The 22,723-nt window shown below is 42.1% G+C and overlaps 1 protein-coding gene across 4 annotated transcripts; it reads right to left on the reverse strand.

Annotated features, from left to right (window-relative positions):
- Positions 1 to 1,341: 1,341 nt before the first annotated feature.
- Positions 1,342 to 22,540, reverse strand: LOC134085416 (NACHT, LRR and PYD domains-containing protein 3-like). 4 transcript variants are annotated; one of them, XM_062539951.1, is made up of 12 exons: positions 22,450 to 22,540; positions 18,336 to 18,473; positions 17,435 to 17,467; positions 17,143 to 17,256; positions 16,727 to 16,840; positions 16,406 to 16,519; positions 13,974 to 15,761; positions 13,464 to 13,637; positions 11,793 to 11,966; positions 9,673 to 9,846; positions 4,069 to 4,239; positions 1,342 to 2,358 (listed from the first exon to the last, which is right to left on the reverse strand). In XM_062539951.1, exons 2-12 carry the CDS (start codon positions 18,461 to 18,463, stop codon positions 2,343 to 2,345), a joined length of 3,000 nt encoding a protein of 999 aa, XP_062395935.1. In that variant the 5' UTR covers positions 18,464 to 18,473; positions 22,450 to 22,540; the 3' UTR covers positions 1,342 to 2,342. The 4 variants fall into 4 exon arrangements, with proteins under 4 accessions (XP_062395935.1, XP_062395943.1, XP_062395950.1 ...); XM_062539959.1 differs by lacking the exon at positions 17,435 to 17,467; XM_062539966.1 differs by lacking the exon at positions 16,406 to 16,519.
- Between the last annotated feature and the right edge of the window lie 183 nt (positions 22,541 to 22,723).

The following is a 22,723-nucleotide window of genomic DNA, read 5'->3' on the forward strand; positions in this document are numbered from 1 at the left end:
AGAGGCACCCCCAAGTTAGCTCTTGACAATTACATTATCTGATTGGTTCAGCTAGCTGTCATTCAAATTAGACCTGCATGCGATTTTTGAAAGAGCTGTATTCCATTTATATACTATTTGCTACGTGCATTTACTCGCAAAACACAACAGAATGTCTGCCCAATACCATTTAGATATCATTTAAATTATGGTGGCCTTATAATTAATTACAAAATCGTTGTTTGCATCTTTTTTTGACTGACGTTTGATGAATAGCCTACTGTAGTAGTTGATTGGAAGTGGAGGGGACATATTTAAGTTAAGCACTTTAATTTCAGTCAATGATTTTAAAGCATATGTGTCAGAGATCCTCAGCTACAACTGTAGTTGTATATAGTCTGGTCTATTGTTCTTGTCTCTTGTTTTTCTTCTGTTTGTGGCTTTCTATATTGCTTGTTGTATGGTGTCTTGATTGTTACATGTGATATTTTTGTTTGCTGTTCTATTTAATTGTTGTCCTTATGTTGTGCTGTGCTTTGCTATGTTTAATGTGGTGTGGCTTGTGCAGAGCTGTTTTGTTGTTGTGTAATGTGGTGTGATCTGTGTGTTGCTTTGTATGTTCTTTGTTTGTACTAACTGGTGTTTATTGTTGTCTATGTGTGCATGGTTGGTCCACTGTAGGTGAGGTGAGGTCTCTCTATATTTTAGGTGTTTTAAGTGTTGCCTTTCTTGGCCAGGGACCATTTGAAAAAGAGACTATATGTCTCAATATGACCCCCCTGGTTAAATAAAGGATAAATAAAAATAAATAAAATTTCGAAGGTGTTTTCAACTAATTTGGTTTAAAGACAGAATAAAGATATATATAGTCATACGTCGTGCATCTTTGCGGAGGCAAGCGCTTTCTTAATGACGTTGCGTGCCAAGACAAGGAAGCTCTCACACGTGGGTGCATACGTAAATTTGCATTCAGTTTGTCTGCCACACCTACTCCCGCTATGTAACAGAAATAATCATGATTCCCCATCTAAAAGAGTAAAACTTTACCTCGTTGTTGTCTATATCAAACGCGGTTGTTAACTTTGTGTGCAAGACGCTATTTTTGCGTCTTTTTTTATTCCAACCGTGAGTTATTTGGGGGAGAAACGAGAACGCGCACACATCCCGAATAACTTACACCTGGCTTGACATAGACGCTCCTGTTCATCCTGGATTGGCGTTAGTGAAACGAGTTTAGCAAGGATGACTAGAGAACGCTATGTCAAACCTGGCTTTATCGATTATCTTGGATGTCTTAATTCTGCTTTTGTGAAATACCCCTCAGATACACAGTTTTCAGGATTACCACACGAAACATAAACATGAACCTCCATTTACATTTTATTTTATGACCCCACATCTGAGCCACAAGAAAGAAAAAAGAAATATACATTAACAAATGCATTGCAGATACTGTATATTGAAAAAAAATGTCAATAGTTAACAAAATAATGTTCATTGTTCTTCATCTGAGAAGGAGAGAACCACATTTTCAAGCCCAAGAGTTTATTAATTATTTTTGACAGTAGTGCATTTTCACGTAGAACGTTTTCTGGACAAACACCAAATCTTGCAATAACCCTGGCAGGCTTCCATACTCCCTCGTCAGGGAAAATTTTAGAAAATGAGAAAATATTAAAAACCTATGGAGCTGCATCGAAGTTTGGGAGTGAAAAGGGCTTACACTTACTAAATACTTTAACAATAAATAAGCACAACATGCATAAGGCTTGTGTATGAATTATCTGTGTATTCATGGGTTTTTTTGTTTGTTTTGCTCTTTCTAGTTTATGAGTAACCCAAATGTAGTCATAGTCAAGCTGCCTGTGGCTGGCTGTCAGCATCAATCAGATACAGTATACATCACAGAAACATGTTTTCTGGAACTGAAAGAAACTTGTTGAAAAATTAATAATATGGGCTCTTTAATATGTCTACCCTAGTCCATATATCCATATGGCTTCATACGTGACCAGACAATACATACAACATATACTGACATTCATAAAATGTCTTCTCCAGTCTGTATGGCTCATATGTCCACATGTTTGAGTGTGACTGCTCCTCCTCTGTCTGCTGAGTCCATGCTGCATGCTGTCAATCATCTCTGGCTGATCAGGACATGCCTCACCATTCACCATTTATTTTACTGTTGTCAGAAAGAGACTGTTTCCTGTGTGCTGCTCGTTCGTGTGTGTGTGTGTGTCTCTATGTGTGTTAGAAAGAGGCTGTTCCCTGTATTCTGCTGGTGTGTGTGTGTGTGTGTGTGTGTGTGTGTGTGTGTTTGTGTGTGTGTGTGTGTGTGTGTGTGTGTGTGTGTGCGTTCACAAAGAATACCACCTGGAGGATAAAAGAGGAGAGATGATCATCAATCAGCATCCATGACAACCGTTTCCTAGTAAGCCAGGCTGTATGCGAGACAGAGGTGACATCACTAACAGCAAGAGTCATAATAAAGACATTCACACATTAGACACACTGCAGCAGAAACCGTGAGGGTGGAGTCAAAAGTCCAACACCATTGGTCTAATCACAAGCACTTAGAGAGTGGCGTCAGACTCGGCCAATAGGAATGTGAGGGTGGAGTAAAAAGTCCTACCCTAATCCAGACTTCTCAAGAGCAAATTTGAATTGTGTCTGCAAGATACTCTGGTAATGAGCAATGATGCACGTAACTTTTACCCCACAGGCATCACAGGTGACCAATCAAATCGGTGTATCTGATATAGACAGGCCAGAGGTGAGATAAAGTGATGACGACTGTGCTACAACGTTCAAGGTCAGTAAACATTGCTTGTAATGTTATCCAACTGCATCGAAGTCCAGAATCAGTCAGAGTAAACATTGGTCGTAGTGTTATCCGCTCCTCGAGTTGGGCCACTGTCATTATTCGTGACTAGACCCTTAATCTAATCTACCCTTAATCTAAACTAATCAGACTAAAAAATCCTACACCACTGGTCTAATCACTAACACTTAAAGGCTAGTGTCCGACTCAGCCAGTAAGAATGTTCTGAAGACCTGTGGCTGGAGGCTGGAGGCTGGAGTTAAAAAGTGCAACACCACTGATCTACTCAAAAGAATTCTTGGCCCACAGTTTGACGGTGATGTGTCACCGGAGAATATGGCCGGGCATGCTCAGTGTTGCACCAGAGAATTGCCAGCGGGTGTGATTAACGCACTAAGGTTGGATCCAATTAATGAAAGGGTTGGTTAAAGCTGACCAATAGCAGTTTTGAACACCCTTAAATGGAATACGATGAGATTACAGTAGCATTTGAAATTGTATTATTCTGCATCTGAATTAGCCAGACAGGCCAACCCGAACTTGGACACGTTAGCAAAAATTGAAGTTGGAAAGTTTGTCTGTTCCATTGACAAGCCTCTATGGATACTTGAGAATCGTGCAGACCAATCAAAGTGTCTGTGTGGCATTCAGGTGGGCTTATACAGCGACAAACAGATGAGCAATCCCTATTTATTCATGTGACCTGAGCATGCTTTTTTTGTTTTTTTTTAAAGATATTTTTTGGGGCTTTTATGCCTTTAATCAGACTTGACAGTGTAGGGTGACAGGAAACGAGTGGGAGAAAGAGTAGGGTGGGATCCGGAAAGGACCATGGGGCGGGAATCGAACCCGGGTCGCTGGCGTGCGGTGCAGGTGCCCAGCCAGTCACGCCACGTCTGGGGCCGACCTGAGGATGCTTAGGTTGATTTCGTTTACGGCAAAAATGTTTATGTCACTATCGTGTCGCTTGTACAAGATACCGACAGCACGCAAACTTTAGGAGGCAAAATAAGAGGTAAAGAGAGGAAAAGAAAGAAAGAAAAAAGAAAGATGATCAGAAAAAGAATGGATTGAACAGAGACAGAGAAGGTGGGCAAGGAAAAGGAAGAACACAAGAGAGACAGGGAGAGAGAGATGAATGGATGAGTAAAAGCAGAGGAACATAGAGGAAAAAGACAAAGAGAAGGGACAAAAAATAAAAGACAGGTATGTTGGGTGTTGTGTTCTAAAGACCTGAGTGACATGTTTAGATATTTACTCACTTTAGTTTCTCCAGTTTATAGTGTGGGTCCTCCACTAGATCATAGAGCTGCTTTACAGCTGATTCACTCAGGTCATTGCCCTGTAGATCCAGGTCTGTCAGACTTGAGTTTGAGGTCAGAGAAGTTGTCAGATAGGAACAGCTTTCCTCTGTCAGACCACAGCCAATCAAGCTGAAACAGAATGATTGGAATGGTTAGAATATTAATCATAACCCCCCCCCCCCCTTACACACACACACCCTCTCAACTCTTTTCCTTACACACATCCATTCTTTTTATATATATTTGTTGGCCTTTTTGCCTTTTTATATGATAGTGAAGAGGTAGACAAGAAGCAAGTGGGAGAGAGAGAGAGGGGGGGTGGTGATATGACCGCAGGTCGGATTTGAACCTGGGTCCCCGTGGGCACTCGGACCCATATATGTTACGAGCACTGTAGCCTGTTGCGTCACAGCATGCACCACACACACATCCATTCTAAGAACCCCCACCACCCATCCCACAGATACACGCACTAAATAGTGCCAAAACCCCATTTTCCACATTCATTCACCTAAACACCGTATGGTGTTCCAACTGCTCGGAAACACGCTACTTCCTGGAAAGACTGATTCAAAATGCTGCTCAAATGTGACCCTGTAAAGCGGAACCAGTCGTTTCGGTAAAATTTAATAAATTAAGTTATTGTGTTCACGGGAACGGCCATAAACTAAGCTTTCCAACGATATGTATATCGAGGGTATTACACAAACTATCGCTACGATAACCGCAACCAAAGTTGACATGGTTCTCCTGTCACGATATGCCAGAAGAGGAGAAATCACCTTTTTAAGCGGCGCGTGCACAATGGGAATGACCGCAAATGTGTTGAATCTTCGCCGGGTTTAACAGTCAAAACGTATGTTTTTCTGTGAAATGAGTTCACGATATGAAACTGTAGACTGTATACAGTCAAACTATGCGAAAACGTGAAATTCAACATTTTAACCCGAACGTTTGTTATTGTTGATTTTCTCAAAATAACGTTGTGCGCAAAACGACTGATTTCGCTTTAAATGGTCACAAATGTCTCCTTCCACGATGGGAGACTTCGCCAAGGGGGGCTGAGGATGCTGTGGCCATGCCCCCTTGCCTCCTTCCTGTAAAACCTGGAAATGCACAGTAACTTTACCAGACTCTTCTCTACTGACTTCACAGTAACTTTACCAGACTCTTCTCTGTTGACTTCACGGTAACTTTACCAGACTCTTCTCTATTGACTTCACAGTAACTTTACCAGACCCTTCACTGACTTCACGGTAACTTTACCAGACTCTTCTTCTCTATTGACTTCACGGTAACTTTACCAGACTCTTCTTCACTGACTTCACAGTAACTTTACCAGACTCTTCTCTATTGACTTCACGGTAACTTTACCAGACTCTTCTCTGTTGACTTCACGGTAACTTTACCAGACTCTTCTCTATTGACTTCACAGAAACTTTACCAGACTCTTCTCTATTGACTTCACAGAAACTTTACCAGACTCTTCTTCACTGACTTCACGGTAACTTTACCAGACTCTTCTTCTCTACTGACTTCACAGTAACTTTACCAGACTCTTCTCTATTGACTTCACGGTAACTTTACCAGACTCTTCTTCTCTACTGACTTCACGGTAACTTTACCAGACTCTTCGCCAAGGGGGGCTGAGGATGCTGTAGCCATGCCCCCTTGCCTCCTTCCTGTAAAACCTGGAAATGCACGGTAACGTTACCAGACTCTTCTCTATTGACTTCACGTTAACTTTACCAGACTCTTCTTCGTTGACTTCTCAGTAACTTTACCAGACTCTTCTCTATTGACTGTACGGTAACTTTACCAGACTCTTCTCTATTGACTTCACGGTAACGTTACCAGACTCTTCTCTATTGACTTCACAGTAACTTTACCAGACCCTTCACTGACTTCACGGTAACTTTACCAGACTCTTCTTGATAGACTTCACAGTAACTTTACCAGACTCTTCTTGATAGACTTCACGGTAACTTTACCAGACTCTTCTCTATTGACTTCACGGTAACGTTACCAGACTCTTCTTCACTGACTTCACAGTAACTTTACCAGACTCTTCTCTATTGACTTCACGGTAACTTTACCAGACTCTTCTCTATTGACTTCACGGTAACGTTACCAGACTCTTCTTCACTGACTTCACAGTAACTTTACCAGACTCTTCTCTATTGACTTCACGGTAACTTTACCAGACTCTTCTCTATTGACTTCACGGTAACTTTACCAGACTCTTCTTCATAGACTTCACGGTAACGTTACCAGACTCTTCTCTATTGACTTCACGGTAACTTTACCAGACTCTTCTCTATTGACTTCACGGTAACTTTACCTCTGAGATGATCAGGAAACTCTCATAATCAGTCAGACCACAATCAGTTGGAGTGGGTCTGTAATCCACCCATCAACCACCAGCACCACCACTGAAGAGCCACAAGCGAACGTCCTGAGTACCTTACCCTTCACTCTCTGCACCAACGACTGCAGACCTGCCACACACACACACATACACATATGCACACACACACACACACACACACACACACACACGCACGCACATTACACAAACTATCGCTAAGATAACCGCATCCAAAGTTGACATGGTTCTCCTGTCACGATATGCCAGAAGAGGAGAAATCACATTTTTAAGCGGCGTGTGCACAATGGGAATGACCGTAAATGTGTTGAATCTTCGCCGGGTTTAATAGTCAAAACGCAGTGTTTCCCACACATAGACAAATTTGTGGCGGTGCGCCACAGATTCAGCACCGGCCGCCACATATTGCGTTTCGTTATTTATTATATATGTATCTATTTATTTATTTATTTATTGTGCGCTATTGAAACGCTATTGAAAAACGCGCAGCATTCGTTAAGCTGAATTTCCTTTCCTTGCGCTTCCTGTCACTCACGCGTCTGTCTCTCATACACACACACAGGCACACACAGCCCATCCCCTCCGTGGACACCGCGTCTATCTCCATGAAAACCAACAAGATCATCCCTGGAAGCGTGGTCGGTGGTCGCACTGATGAACCTGACGCTGCTCGGGTAGAAGCATAAAGTTCTCCCGCAACTTTTGTAGACTATGCGTGCAACTAAATTACCAAACAGTAGAAGTAAACTCATTCTCCTTGGCCGGCTCTGGTGCGCGCTCAATGGACACCCGCCATCGACATGCATATTTAATCCAAATAAAACATTCCCAATCGTGAACGCATTGACGCACAGAACTAGCTAAATTACTGTCAAATTCGGTTAGCATCATTAGTAGGCTATGCTGCAGGTATTTGATTAAAACTCTTGCATTCAAGTTGACTGACCATCTCAATACCAATATTTTCAACTCCAAGACTTAATGGGTCTGTCCCAAGGAGAAAAAGTATTAGCTTACCTTGAAACTTAAACACATGGGGGGAAACTGAACAGTCCAACCACTAGAGTATGATAAGCTTAGCCTGCTACTTTGTTTACAATATTTTGAGGCTTCAACCAGACAGCTGAATTTAAGAAGTGGAGTTGTAATATGAATAGTAGGCTATAATCTGCATAAAGTATGCTGTTATGAATACCAGAAATGTCAGTATATTATATAGAATGTAAATAATTACATAATGTGTGTGTTTCAAATAAAGACAAGCTTTACATCTTATTAAAAACATAATTTACATTATATGAAAGGAGAGCGATAAAAAAGCGATGCAATGAAAATATGGGTGTGCACCCACCCCCCAACCCCCCCCCCCCCCCCCGTCGGGCATGGGGCGACCACCACACATTGCCTTCCAATCTATGGGAAACACTGAAACGTATGTTTTTCCGTGAAATGCGTTCACGATATGAAACTGTAGACTGTATACAGTCAAACTATGCGAAAACGTGAAATTCAACATTTTAACCCGGACGTTTGTTATTGTTGATTTTCTCAAAATAACGTTGTGCCCAAAACGACTGATTTCGCTTTGAATGGTCACAAATGTCTCCTTCCACGATGGGAGACTTCGCCAAGGGGGGCTGAGGATGCTGTGGCCATGCCCCCTTGCCTCCTTCCTGTAAAACCTGGAAATGCACGGTAACGTTACCAGACTCTTCTCTATTGACTTCACGGTAACTTTACCAGACTCTTTTCTATTGACTTCACGGTAACTTTACCAGACTCTTCTCTGTTGACTTCACAGTAACTTTACCAGACTCTTCTCTATTGACTTCACGGTAACTTTACCAGACCCTTCACTGACTTCACGGTAACTTTACCAGACTCTTCTTCATAGACTTCACGGTAACGTTACCAGACCCTTCACTGACTTCACGGTAACTTTACCAGACTCTTCTTCATAGACTTCACGGTAACGTTACCAGACCCTTCACTGACTTCACGGTAACTTTACCAGACTCTTCTTCATAGACTTCACGGTAACGTTACCAGACTCTTCCTCATTGACTTCACGGTAACTTTACCAGACTCTTCTTCACTGACTTCACGGTAACTACCAGACTCTTCTCTATTGACTTCACGGTAACTTTACCAGACTCTTCTTCACTGACTTCACGGTAACTACCAGACTCTTCTTCACTGACTTCACGGTAACTTTACCAGACTCTTCTTCGTTGACTTTACGGTAACTTTACCAGACTCTTCTCTATTGACCTCACGGTAACTTTACCAGACTCTTCTCTATTGACTTCACGGTAACTTTACCAGACTCTTCTTCGTTGACTTCACAGTAACTTTACCAGACTCTTCTTCACTGACTTCACGGTAACTTTACCAGACTCTTCTTCACTGACTTCACGGTAACTTTACCAGACTCTTCTTCACTGACTTCACGGTAACTTTACCAGACTCTTCTCTATTGACTTCACGGTAACTTTACCAGATTCTTCTTCACTGACTTCACGTTAACTTTACCAGACTCTTCTCTATTGACTTTACGGTAACTTTACCAGACTCTTCTCTGTTGACTTCACGGTAACTTTACCAGACTCTTCTTCATAGACTTCACGGTAACTTTACCAGACTCTTCTTCATAGACTTCACGGTAACGTTACCAGACTCTTCTCTATTGACTTCATGGTAACTTTACCAGACTCTTCTTCATAGACTTCACGGTAACGTTACCAGACTCTTCTCTATTGACTTCACGGTAACGTTACCAGACTCTTCTTCATAGACTTCACGGTAACGTTACCAGACTCTTCTCTATTGACTTCACAGTAACTTTACCAGACTCTTCTCTATTGACTTCACGGTAACTTTACCTCTGAGATGATCAGGAAACTCTCATAATCAGTCAGACCACAATCAGTTGGAGTGGGTCTGTAATCCACCCATCAACCACCAGCACCACCACTGAAGAGCCACAAGCGAACGTCCTGAGTACCTAACCCTTTAGTCTCTGCACCAACGACTGCAGACCTGCCACACACATACACATATACACACACACACACACACACACACACACACGCACACACACACACACATGCACGCACAAATACACACACAAATGTACCTGCCCCATACACAAATTGGCTACATGAAGTGATGCTTACTGTAGTTCCTCCAGTCTGCAGTTTTGATGATGAAGAGCAGAACACAGATGTTCCACTCCTGAGTCCAGCAGCTCATTGCCCCTCAGGTCCAGCAGTCTGAGACTTGATGGGTGTGCGGTCAGAGCAGAGGCCAGATAGGAACAGCTCTTCTTGGTCAGTTTACAGCCTCTCAACCTGAAACAGAATGAGAGATTGGAATATTGAGCACCTCTAGTCACACACACTGCTGCATCGCTGCATATTGTTATTGCTGCCTGGTCACGGGCAACCCTACCAGTAGACCCTTGTGACAGTGGCGCTGCGGCTGCATATTGTTAGAAACAGCTCCTCTGTGTCAGATTACAGACAGCCAGGCTGAAACAGAATGATCATAATATTGATCATGTATTCTTTCTCTATCTCTCTCTCACACACACACAATCCCTACCCACCCACACACACACACACACACACACACACACACACACACCTTACACACTCTTTCAGACCTTCTTCTCATATATCTGTATATTTAGAGAGAGAAAGAGAAAGAAAGAGAGAAAGATAGAGGGATACTGCCTGTGCTTGTCTCTCTCTTCCCCCTTTATATGCACATGGACACATATATTTTCACCAAATGTTCGCCTTTTAGGTTTACCCAAAATTGCCTTTGGGACAAATAAAGTATTAAATATGTGCGCTCTTTAATTTAACAAAGCACCCAAAACTAATTTTGCTTCACATCAAGACTGAAATGGGTTCTTAATTGAAATTGAAAATTAAACTAATATAATTAGCAAGCCACAACTAATCGTGTAGCTCATGATTCTGACACACTCTCTCTCTATCTCTCTCTCTCTCTCTCTCTCTAATTGACTAATACTCTTCAAAAAAATAAATCTAACTAACTAAATCTATCGAATTGTTAATCTAATCTTATAACAAGAACAAAACATTATTTTTGCATTTTTTGAAATATGAAGAGACATGCTGTTATTTCCCAACTATTAGCTGTGGCTTTTACATTCATTTTGCCAAATTCCTTCAGCTATGAGGTTAATACACGGGGGCATGTAATATGGCTTTGTTTCTTTTAACTTCCACAAAACACTGTCCTGCATCTTATACACAATGTGGCTAATACACAGGACATTACTGTATCTATAGTGTTCTCTTTTCCTTTGACTTAATCTAAGCAGACTGTCTCAACAGAATTTACTCAACACAGTGGCAGACAAATTTGCTTGTTTTCAGGATGAAATGTCTAAAAAGAAGTCAAACTCTTCATAAATTAAGTAAAATGATTTCATGTGAAAGTGCTAGGTAAGTCTCTTTATTCTGAAAACAATACTAACCAGATGTTTTGATCTTGGTATAAGATTAATAACACTTGGTAATACTTTATTAGATTGAAGTGTACCAAGAAGATTTGAAGATTTTGACGATTATTCCACAGTTGCTTCTATTCTAGTAAATATGATGGGCTACAGTACATACTTTGGGCCACAAGATGGCGACATGGCACTGCACTTGCACATGGCCTTTTTTTGATGTAAAAGCAAGCAGCGAAATGGCGATATCTGGTGGCAGTGCATCGCTATTGCACGAATAAATATTTCATATAACAGGAAATTACAGCAGAAAATGTTCTTACAATTTATCCGTGTCATCCACGTGACATATTGTGTTTTTCTTTTGAGACTTTGTTTGAAACGTTGTTCCTTTATACACTGTGATGTAATATGAAATGTACATTTTTAAATGTAATTAGTCTGACATGTAAGGAACAAGAGCCTTAGAGTTGACCTTTTATCCGTGACTAATGGCCAATGGGGAATGCAATGAACTCGCCATCATGCAGATGCCAAATTCTGTTATTCTTGCTGTATATAATGTTGTGCCAAAATGTTGTTTATTATCAAAGTGAAATGATTGATCACAAGTCAGTCAATATTTTGTCATGATTTAGGTGTACGTTGCAAAGAAATGACGGCTTAAATGAGTGCAAAAGTGTTCATGTCCTTCCTTAAACACATCAGCCCCCCCCCCCCCACACACACACACACACACACTCTCTCTCTCTTCATTGCACCATGCACACTATTTCTCCTCCAAACTCTCACAAACTCACTGATACTTACTGTAGTTTTTCCAGTTTGCAATTTTGATGACGAAGACCTTCACATAGAAATTTCACTCCTGAGTCCAGCAGCTCATTGTTAGTCAAGTCCAACAGTCTGAGACTTGAGGAGTGTGAGATCAGAGCAGAGGCCAGATAGGAACAGCTCATCTCTTTAAGATTGCATCTCCAGAGCCTGAAACAGAACCATGGATCTGAATATCAATCACCTATCTGATTAGACTCACAAACACAAACACACATATAAGTAAGCAGGCAAGTCATACTGCTCCATCTGCCTTTTTTTTATATATAATTTCATGATTTAATGTAATGTTTTGTTTTATTTTTTTGCACGTACTTTTGCAATGTTTTGTTTTAGTTTTTGCATGTGAGATTAAAGAATTACTCGCTTTGCATTTCCATTATTTTCAGCATGTTCTGCATCATAAGTTGCTCCGGGGACTATTTAATGTAATCCAAGTCAATACAGTCGACAAGTCACTTAGGGCAACAGTGTCTGCTAAATAGATACATGATGAGGTGATGCAATAGCAGGATGCCACTAAAGCTTCTTTGTTAGATTAAACAGTGTGTGTGTGTGTGTGTGTGTGTGTGTGTGTGTGTGTGTGTGTGTGTGACAAGCTGAGGCTGGTGGTCTAACCAGCTACACCAGCAATAGCTGGAAGAAATCCAGCAAAGACCAGCTAAAACCAGCTACCAGCATACTATAAGCTGGTTTCCTGCTGTTTTTCAGTTGGGATGTGTGTCCGACATCCATCACTGCTTCACAAAATTCAGGGTAAGGCCATGTGAACAGGTCCCATTGACTTCCATTATTTTGTCAATAGGACATTCATTCCAAATGAATAGAGACTCTTCAAAGTTGAATTCTAAAAAATGCCCAAGTTGTAAAAGCAGACAACTTTTACTTTGATAACCCTACAGAACATGTTACTGTATAAAAGCTCACTCTATTCAACATTTCCAGGTCTACGGAAGCCCTGAACCGCAAGTGAAGACATTTTTTTTTGAGATGCTATCTTGTTATTTCGAGATCATATCTCGTTATTTCAAGATAATATCTCATAATTTCGGGATAATACACATATGTAAAAAATACAAACATATGTTTTTTTTTTCTTCAGATATCATCTCGTTATTTCGAGATACTAAGTCGTTATTTCGAGATATTATCTCGTTATTTCGAGATGTTACTTTTATCATGAAATAACGAGATATTATCTCGAAATAACTAGATAATATCTGATTTTTTTCTGAAGATTTTTTTTTTTTTTTTTTTTACATATGTGTTTTATCTCAAAATTATGAGATATTATCTTGAAGTAACGAGATATGATCTCGAAATAAAGAGATGGCATCTCAAAAAAAAAATTCTTCACTTGCGGTTCAGGGCTTCCGTACAGGTCAACCTTTTGCCAATTAGACGAAAATTGTGCATTTTTCGAAATTTCGGCAAAGTTCATGTGTTAGGTGGCACCCCTAAATATCAATGAAATTCCTTAAAACTTTGCAAAAGTCATTTTTTTCTTCATTGGAACAAATCATGTCTCTGACTATATCAACACACTTGTGGGTGCACGCGGTTCATTTGCTATTTACTCAGTGTGTATACCTGGTGGAACACACACACACACACACACACAATATCCCTACATAAAGCGATACTTACTGTAGGTCCTCCAGTTTGCAGTTTTGATGACGAAGTGCAGAACATAAAAGTTCCACTCCTGAGTCCAGCAGCTCATTGACCCCCAGCTCCAGCAGTCTGAGACTTGAGGAGTGTGCGGTCAGGGCAGAGGCCAGATAGGAGCAGCTCTTCTGTGTCAGATTACAGTCAATCAGCCTGAGACAGAAGAAGAGATCTTAGTCACAAACACACACACACACACACACACACACATATATTGTTCCTGCCACCCCCTTCTCAAAGACACTGAAGGCACAGAAACACTAATACATCTTCCCTTCCACATGGACACCCTCTCTTCCCTTTCTCTAACACAAATACACTCACATTCTACACTTACATACAGTACATACATACATACATACATACATACTGTACGCACACACACTCTACTATCTGCTGTCTATTACTGTACCAAAACAGCCCACACAAATTGTCCTTCACACACACATACACACCATATCACACACTCACACACACACAGTTACTTACTCCACTGATGTGAATGTTGTGACACCAGGCAGCAGCTTCAGAAGAACTTCATCAGGACTGAGGAGTTCAGTCTGGTCTTTCTCTGGTGTCTTTATGTATTTCTGCAGGTCAAACTCAACCAGCTGCTGGTCTGACATCTTGAACTTAAATCTCTTAGTCTCCCACCTTCCTGGTAAGAGCATGTCTACACACAGAGTTCCCAAGCTGATGTCAATGTCCTCCACTACGGCATGGTGATTCAGTTCAATCAGACAGTAGAACAGGTTGATCCTTCTGTCTGAGCTACGCTGATCTCTGATCTTCTGTTTGACATACTGGACTGTTTGCTCTGGGCTATCTGATTGGCTACTACTCTGTGGCAGAAGGAACTTTAGGAGAGTCTGATTGGACTCCAGTAAGAAGCCCAGAAGGAAGCGGAGGAAAAGGTCCAGGTGTCCATTCTTACTCTGTAAGGCCAGGTCCACTGCAGTCTTGTGTAGGTCATGAAGTGTTGCAGCTCTGAACAGAGCAGAGAGCTGAGAGGTTTGCTGTTGGTCAGGCATGCTTCTCTCTCTGTTCTTGAAGCAGACAAACACATATAAAGCTGCAAGAAACTCCTGGATGGTCAGGTGTACAAAGCTGAAGAGTTCCTTATGGTATAGCCTTGGCTCCTCTCTGAAGATCTGAGTACACACTCCTGAGTAAACTGATGCTTCTGTGATATCAATCCCACACTCTCTCAGGTCTTCCTCATAGAAGATCAAATTGCCTTTCTCCAGCTGCTGGAAAGCCAGTTTCCCCAATTTGAAAATCACCTCTTCGTCTGTCTCTTGTCTCTCTGTGTACTTGTCCCTTTTTTTGCTTGTCTGAACGACCAGGAAGCGTGTGTACATTTGAGTCAGAGTCCTTGGAATTTCTACATTCACTGCTTCCTCTGATATTTTCTCTACCACAGTGTCTAAAATCCAACAGAAGACTGGAATGTGGCACATGATGTAGAGGCTCCTGGATGACTTCAAGTGTGTGACGGTTCTGCTGACCAGGTTCTCATCTCTGATTCTCTTCCTGAAGTACTCCTCCTTCTGTGGGTTGTTGAATCCCCTTATTTCTGTCACCAGGTCCACACACATATGAGGAATCTGATTGGTTGCTGCTGGTCGAGTGGTGATCCAGAGGAGAGCAGAAGGAAGCAGATTCCCCTTGATGAGATTTGTTATCAGCCTGTCTACTGAGGTTTTCTCTGTCACATTACAACACCTTGATTTGGAGTGAAAATCTAGAGGAATCCGACACTCATCTAGACCATCTAAGATGAACATGACTCTGTGCTCTGAACTGGTGAAGACTCTGGAATCTTTGATTTCTGGAAAAAAGTGCTGAATAAGACCCACCAGACTGAGTTTCTTCTCCTTCATCAGGTTCAGCTCCCTGAACGAAAGAGGAAACATAAAATCTATATCTTGATTGGCTGTTCCCTCAGCCCAGTCCAGAATGAACTTCTGCACAGACACTGTTTTTCCAATACCAGCCATTCCCTTTGTCACCACTATTCTGATGGGGTTCACTTGTCCAGATAAGGGTTTAAAGATGTCACTGCATCTGATTGGTCTGCCTTGTGCTGCTTCTCTCCAGGATGCCCTCTCTATCTGTCTGACCTCATGTTCATCATTGACCCTTCCTCTTCCCCCCTCTGTGATGTAGAGGTCTGTGTAGATCTCATGGAGGAGTCTGGTGTATCCTTGCTGTGAGATTCCTTCAATCAGACATTGAAACTTCTTCTGCAGGTGAGACTTGTGGATCTGCTGATATCTGTGTGTGGAAACAAAAACACAATCAAAGACTAAAATAACGGATTGACATAGGCACACATTTGCTGACATGAGCATATGTTTACTAATTTGAAGGCACCTCTATGACTTAAGTTGCATAGGCTATAATCCATTGTCATTCACTGAAGGTTACTCGTTGCATGAATAATGTATGTGTACTTATTAGAAAACAGCGCATAGCCCTCGTCACATGACATGAGTATAAACTAATCAGGGAAGAGAACATGGGCTTGTACGTCATCTCTTTCCAGAAGGTTCTGCAACATACCGTCCACATTTGTCCAACGCGACTGCGGTGCAAAACGAGTTTGGGGTCTCAGGAGGATCCAATATGACATTCTAATGTGGATGCGAGCGCGAATCGTGACAGAAGTGTGTCGGATACAAAAAATCTGCACTAGTGTGGACGTGGTCTAAGGCTGCACATCTTTCTAATGAGTGATAACGTCAGCAAAACCTTCTTTCAGATACACACACACACACCTTTCCTTGCCAGTTCATCTGATACTCTGCATTCATGCTTGCAATGCATCAGATGCACCCCCCCCCCCCCCCCACACACACACACACTCTTGAACAGATGTGTTTTAAACTGTAAAAAAACAAAATATGTCTACAACTCACATTAGACCAGATTGCTGTGCTCTACTGCTGAACTTCTGACACTCCTTCATGGACTTGTCACTCTTCATGGACACACTGCTGGGTCCTGGAGACTCTGGTCTGTGTGTCTGTGGTCTGGTCATAAATAAAATAATAGATTAAGGCTACAGGTCTTTCTTTTTGATCATATCAGCAATTCTGAGAATCTTCTTGTTCTCCCTATCTTTATCCTACACACACACACACACACACACACACACACACACACACACAAACTTTACTTGTGTACAGATGTGTGTTTTTTAAACCATACACATGTAGAATGTAACATCTGAAACTCACTGTGGACCAGACTGAGGTGCTCCACTGCTGAACTTGAGAGGCACCCCCATGGACTTGTCACTCTTCATGGACACACAGCTGGGCGCTGGAGACACTGGCCTGTGTGTCTGTGGTCTGGTTATAGGGGGAGAGAGACAAATAGTAAAGTTACACACACACACACACAGCTGGGCGCTGGAGACACTGGTCTGTGTGTCTGTGGTCTGGTTATTTGGGGAATAAAACAATAGATTTAGGCTACACGTCTTTCCCATGGTTGACAATGTCAGCAATTTTGAGAACCTTCTTGTTCTCCCCATCTTTATCTTTCACACACGCACGCACGCACGCATGCGCGCACACACACAAACTTTACTCGTGTATAGATGTGTGTTTTGTAAACCATACACATGTAGAAAATAACATCTAAAACTCACTGTGGACCAGACTGAGGTTCTTCACTGCTGAACTTGAGAGGCACCCCCATGGACTTGTCACTCTTCATAGACACACAGCTGGGCGCTGGAGACACTGGTCTGTGTGTCTGTGGTCTGATTGTTTGGGGAATAAAACAATATGTTAAGGCTACATGTCTCTCCCACATGTACAGCTCAATATGCAGCACCACAGTGACCTGCACTTATTTTTGGTTTTAAAATGTCATTCTTCTGTGTGTGTGTGTGTGTGTGTGTGTGTGTGTGTGTGTGTAGCCTACTTTGGTAAACTCACCCTGCATCTTGCTCTCCATTCATGAACATGTAACTGGACACAGCAAATGCACACACTGACTCAGATTGACACAATCTCTTAGCATAGTTTAGCATAGTTCATTGAGTAGCCTATAACACCCACTATTAGCATAGCTTAGCATAACACATTGTGGAGGCCAGAACCAGTTAGCCTATAGCACCCACTATTAGCATAGCTTAGCATAGCTCATTGAGGTGAGCAGAATCAGCTAGCCTATAACACTTGCTCATTGAGGTGGGCAGAACCAACTGGCCTAAAAAGCCTCCATTATTAACATAGTTTAGCATAGCTCATTGAAGAGGCCAGAACCAGCTAGCCTACAGCACCCACTATTAGCATAGCACAGCATAGCTCATTGAGGAGGGCAGAACCAGCTAGCCTATAGCACCCACTGTTAGCATAGCTCAGTCTAGCTCATTGAAGAGGGCAGAACCAGCTAGCCTACAACACCCACTATTAGCATTGCACAGCATAACTCATTGAAGAGGGCAGAACCAGCTGGCCTGTAGCACCCACATAACTAGCTAACCTAGAGTACTCACTGTTAGCATAGCTCAGAGGATAATGGAACCGCATGAAGGATAGCCAAATATTCTGTGATGCTTACTCCAGTCAGAGCAACTCTAGAATTCCAGCAGGTTCCGTTGGCCCATTCTACACCTTTCCAGCAGGTTCCATTGGACCGTGCTACACCTTTCCTACAGGTTCCATTGGCCCATTCTGTGTGTGTGTGTGTGTGTGTATGTGTGTGTGTGTCTGTGTCTGTGTCTGTGTCTGTGTGTGTGTGTGTGTGTGTGTGTGTGTGTGTCTGTGTGTGTGTGTGTGTGTGTGTGTGTGTGTGTGTGTGTGTGTGTGTGTGTGTGTGTGTGTGTGTCCTCACCGCTGAAGTCCGTTGCGTTGGCCCTGCGCCCCTCGGTGAAGAGCTTGAGCGTGGGGAAGCTGCCCACTCCGAACTCCTCTGCCAGCTCTTTCTCTTCCAGCCTCCTCACCCTCTGGAGGGGAGTCCATCCTATTCAATCTATGCATAGACACGGCAGAGAGAGTGTGTGAAAGAGTGTGTCCATCGCGTGTGTCCAGAAAGAGTGTGTGAAAGAGAAAGAATGTGTCGATCGAGTGTGCCCATTGTGCAAGGGAGGACAACAAATATTTCAGATATACAACAGTGTCATGTGGCCATTGTTGGCTATGACAGATTAATGATGCTACAATACCGTTATAGGCATGTGGCAAAGATTTGTAACAAAATTATTTTGAGTCAAGCATTGTAACACTATAGTTAAAGTGTAATGAACTGTGATGGAAGCACATATATTTAACACCATAACTGAAATTGAATTAATTTGCCATTAACTTGTGATGTTGCTTGAAACCTATAGTGGAAAAACATGCCAATGAATGGATGTTTCTGATAAACAACACAGTCTCTGGAGACCATCAGAAACATGTGATGTGATGCATAAAAACATGGAGAATTACATTCGGATTCCTGAAAGTGAGAGAGAGAGAGAGAGAGATATCGTATGTGTGTGTGTGTGTGTGTGTGTGAGAGAGACAGCGAGTGAGTGAGTGAATGAGTGTGTGAGAGAGGGATGGCATCCTGACAGAGAGAGAGAGAGAGATCGTATGTGTGTGTGTGTGTGTGTGTGTGTGTGTGTGTGTGTGTGTGTGAGAGACAGCAAGTGAGTGAGTGAATGCGTGTGTGTGAGAGGGATGGCATGCATGAAGATAATAACTGAAAGGAAACAACCCATGTTTTAAAACAGCAAGATCTACACCAAACATCAACTGCATGCCTGGTTTTCTACACATTAAATAAGTAGAAACTCAACAGCTCCCCCATTACTGACTGAGACTCCAAGCCGCCATCACTCAACCCTGAACTTAGCTAAACAGAGACTCACCCAACCCTGAACTTAGCTACACAGAGACACACTCAACCCTGAATTTAGCTACACAGAGACTGCACCCAAACCTGAATTTAGCTAATCAGAGACTCCATCACCCAACCCTGAATTTAGCTACACAGGAGATTATCAACACAACTCTAAAGGCCAGTTCAAACACAAGATCCGCGACGAGACGAGCTGCAACATTCTAAAAACCAGCAACGTTCTAAAACTCTGCAACTAAGATTTGACATGTTGAATGTTTAGCGACGGCTTGCAACTGCTTGCAACTTTTGATTCACACCGCCGCAACTGCTCTCCGCAACCGTCTCAGATCGTCGCGAATCTTTGGTTTGAACTGGCCTTAAGTGTGGCATGAGTCAACCTCAACAGCAACACTCAACAGTTCCCCCATGACTGTTTGAGACTCCATCACCTACTGTAACCCTAAACTTACTCTACTCTACTCTAACTCTACAGGGATGTTACACCTACTGTAACCCTAAACTTACTCTACTCTACTCTAACTCTGCAGGGATGTTACACCTACTGTAACCCTAAACTTACTCTACTCTAACTCTACAGGGATGTAACACCTACTGTAACCCTAAACTTACTCTACTCTACTCTAACTCTGCAGGGATGTTACACCTACTGTAACCCTAAACTTACTCTACTCTACTCTAACTCTGCAGGGATGTTACACCTACTGTAACCCTAAACTTACTCTACTCTACTCTAACTCTGCAGGGATGTAACACCTACTGTAACCCTAAACTTACTCTACTCTACTCTAACTCTGCAGGGATGTTACACCTACTGTAACCCTAAACTTACTCTACTCTACTCTAACTCTGCAGGGATGTTACACCTACTGTAACCCTAAACTTACTCTACTCTAACTCTGCAGGGATGTAACACCTACTGTAACCCTAAACTTACTCTACTCTACTCTAACTCTGCAGGGATGTTACACCTACTGTAACCCTAAACTTACTCTACTCTACTCTAACTCTGCAGGGATGTTACACCGGGGCACTATAGCGTCGTTTGCAGCACTAGAACATACTGCCCATGTTGGCTGATAGAGGCAAACCTCTAGCAAAGTTCTGGCAACAATGAGAAGTTAGGCAGATGTGTTGACGTAGCAGTAATGGCAAACATCCAGTGAACTTCTGGTCAGGAACCTAATTTGCATATGACATTGCTGCACGGCATTGCTGCAAACCAGCCAAACCACCGTATTCCCCTTAAGGGGCCACTTCCTCATGACTTCCTTATGCCACATACAGTGAGATGATCAACATGACCTTCCGTGTGGCATGAGGAGAAACACTCAGTAACAAAACACTACCACCAGAACACATAGTACAGTAGGCCTACATTAATTCACATGAATTGCAGAATGTGTCATTCAAAACAATTAGACCAATCTTCTTATTTTACACAACGTGACCAGAACATTTCATATAGACCCGGTGTAGCCTCCCTGTTAATCTGGTTTATATGAATATAATATGTCTATGTTTTTTTTTTATATTTAAATGACCCATCTCTGCCTATGCTGTAACCACACCATCCATATGTGTTTTAAAGTATGCCATTTATATTTCAAGTATGTTAATGAGGAACTTAATGCACTAGCCAAGCCTCCAGGAAACTCTTCAAAGCAGCTAAACCACTGTAGCATAACTTAAATGGTTTTCCGCTTCAGATGCCTCTTCCTCGTGACTACCCCTAACCGTAATGTAAGATTAAACCAACTGTCATAACTCACATGGGATTCCTCTTCCTCGTGACAGCCCCTAACCGTAATGTGAGATTAAACCAACTGTCATAACTCACATGGGATTCCACTTCCTCGTGACAAAACTTGATTAAACCAACTGTCACTGTCACATGAGCCTAGCTAGCTCAACAGAAACACTCAATAGCAATACACTCTAATGACAATGAGTCAAGATCCAACAGCAAGAAAATGGCATATTACATGTACCAACATTCAAGGAAAACTGGATGTTTCCTTCTCTAGAAATGAAGGCAGCTGCAAAGTATGTATGCAATGTATGTATGAAATACATTTAAGGTATTGCCATGGAAATGTCCACTTCTCAAATCCAATTAACAATTAACACTTACCTATACGAATTAGCATATTGGAACAAAGTGTCTGAAATGTCCACTTCTCAAATCCAGTGAACAATTAACACTTACTAATACTAATTAGCACTCTGGAACAAAGTGTCTGAAGGAGACAATGCAGACAGAAGATCTCTGAAGACTGTTGATCTGTATTCCCCGTGTTACAGTGATAGTACAGCCCAAACAAAGTTCAGACCAACAGTCAGGGCAATAGGGAGAAGGTGATGTGTCATCCGCTGGGCCCCCCGATGAGATCCTGCCTATGGATGGCTGCGGCCTGTCTTTTATACCCCTTGCCCCTCGAGAAGTGTCCCCTCTTGCGTCATCCAAAACCTCTTTTAGCCAATCAGTACTGAGAAGGGACAATTATATTGATGGAAACCATCTTCCAACCATACATAAAATATATGTATAGCTGTGTAACCTTAGGTTTTTCTGGTTCTTTCCAGTTTTGAGTGTAAAGAGGGTTTTCTTATCTTGTTTTAATCCCAACTGCCAGCCGATGACATCACCTCTCCCTAACCGTCCGTGTCCATCAGACCTGCCCTTTAACTGAACCCCCCCCCCCCCCCCCCCCAGCCGATGACATCACCTCTTCCTTGGCCATCTAATGAGGATCTTCGATGGTCTCCCACATACTACCGCCCTGACTGTTAGTCTGCTCTGCTCAAGATATGTAATTGACACGCTTACAGTAAATCAGTAGGCCCAATGTTACAGCTTATGAAACCATGAATGCATCCTTTTAATCATGACAAAACACCACGATATAACAATACAATTCAGATTGTCAACATATTGCTTAGAGCACGGTTCACATCACAGAAATTGGAGAGGTGTATGTCATCAAAAAAAAAAACCTAACTGTATGAATATAGTAGAACAGTTGAACCTCCCTTCATTGTCAGCACAATAGCTTCTCTGTAGATGATGAATAAATAATATGGTAATACAAAAGAAACTTACTCTGCTTTATGAGTGTTTCTGGAGTTTGTTTTTACGATATCTATTCCCTTGATGCTCAGGTGCTGTCTGTGGGCAACTGGTTAGATGGCGTCTGCCCCGGAACTTTAGTTGGCATCCTGAGCCTCACCCAAACCAGTTGATCTTGTTTTGTGGTTGGTTGAGAAAAGATTAACATTTTACAGAGAGAGAGAGAGAGAGTGCATGCACGCACGTACACACACACACACACACACACACACACACACACACACACACTCACACACGACTGAAATAC

Source organism: Sardina pilchardus, chromosome 1, assembly GCF_963854185.1.
Source record: "Sardina pilchardus chromosome 1, fSarPil1.1, whole genome shotgun sequence".
NCBI classification, from domain to species: Eukaryota; Metazoa; Chordata; class Actinopteri; order Clupeiformes; family Clupeidae; genus Sardina; species Sardina pilchardus.

Coding starts and splice junctions, on each gene's coding strand:
- LOC134085416 (XM_062539951.1), bottom strand. CDS start 18,463: ATGGACTCCCCTCCAGAGGGTGAGGAGGCTGGAAGAGAAAGAGCTGGC. Junction 17,257..17,434: donor AATGGAGAGCAAGATGCAGG/GTGAGTTTACCA, acceptor CCAAACAATCAG/ACCACAGACACACAGACCAG. Junction 15,762..16,405: donor GCACAGCAATCTGGTCTAAT/GTGAGTTGTAGA, acceptor TTCCACACACAG/ATATCAGCAGATCCACAAGT.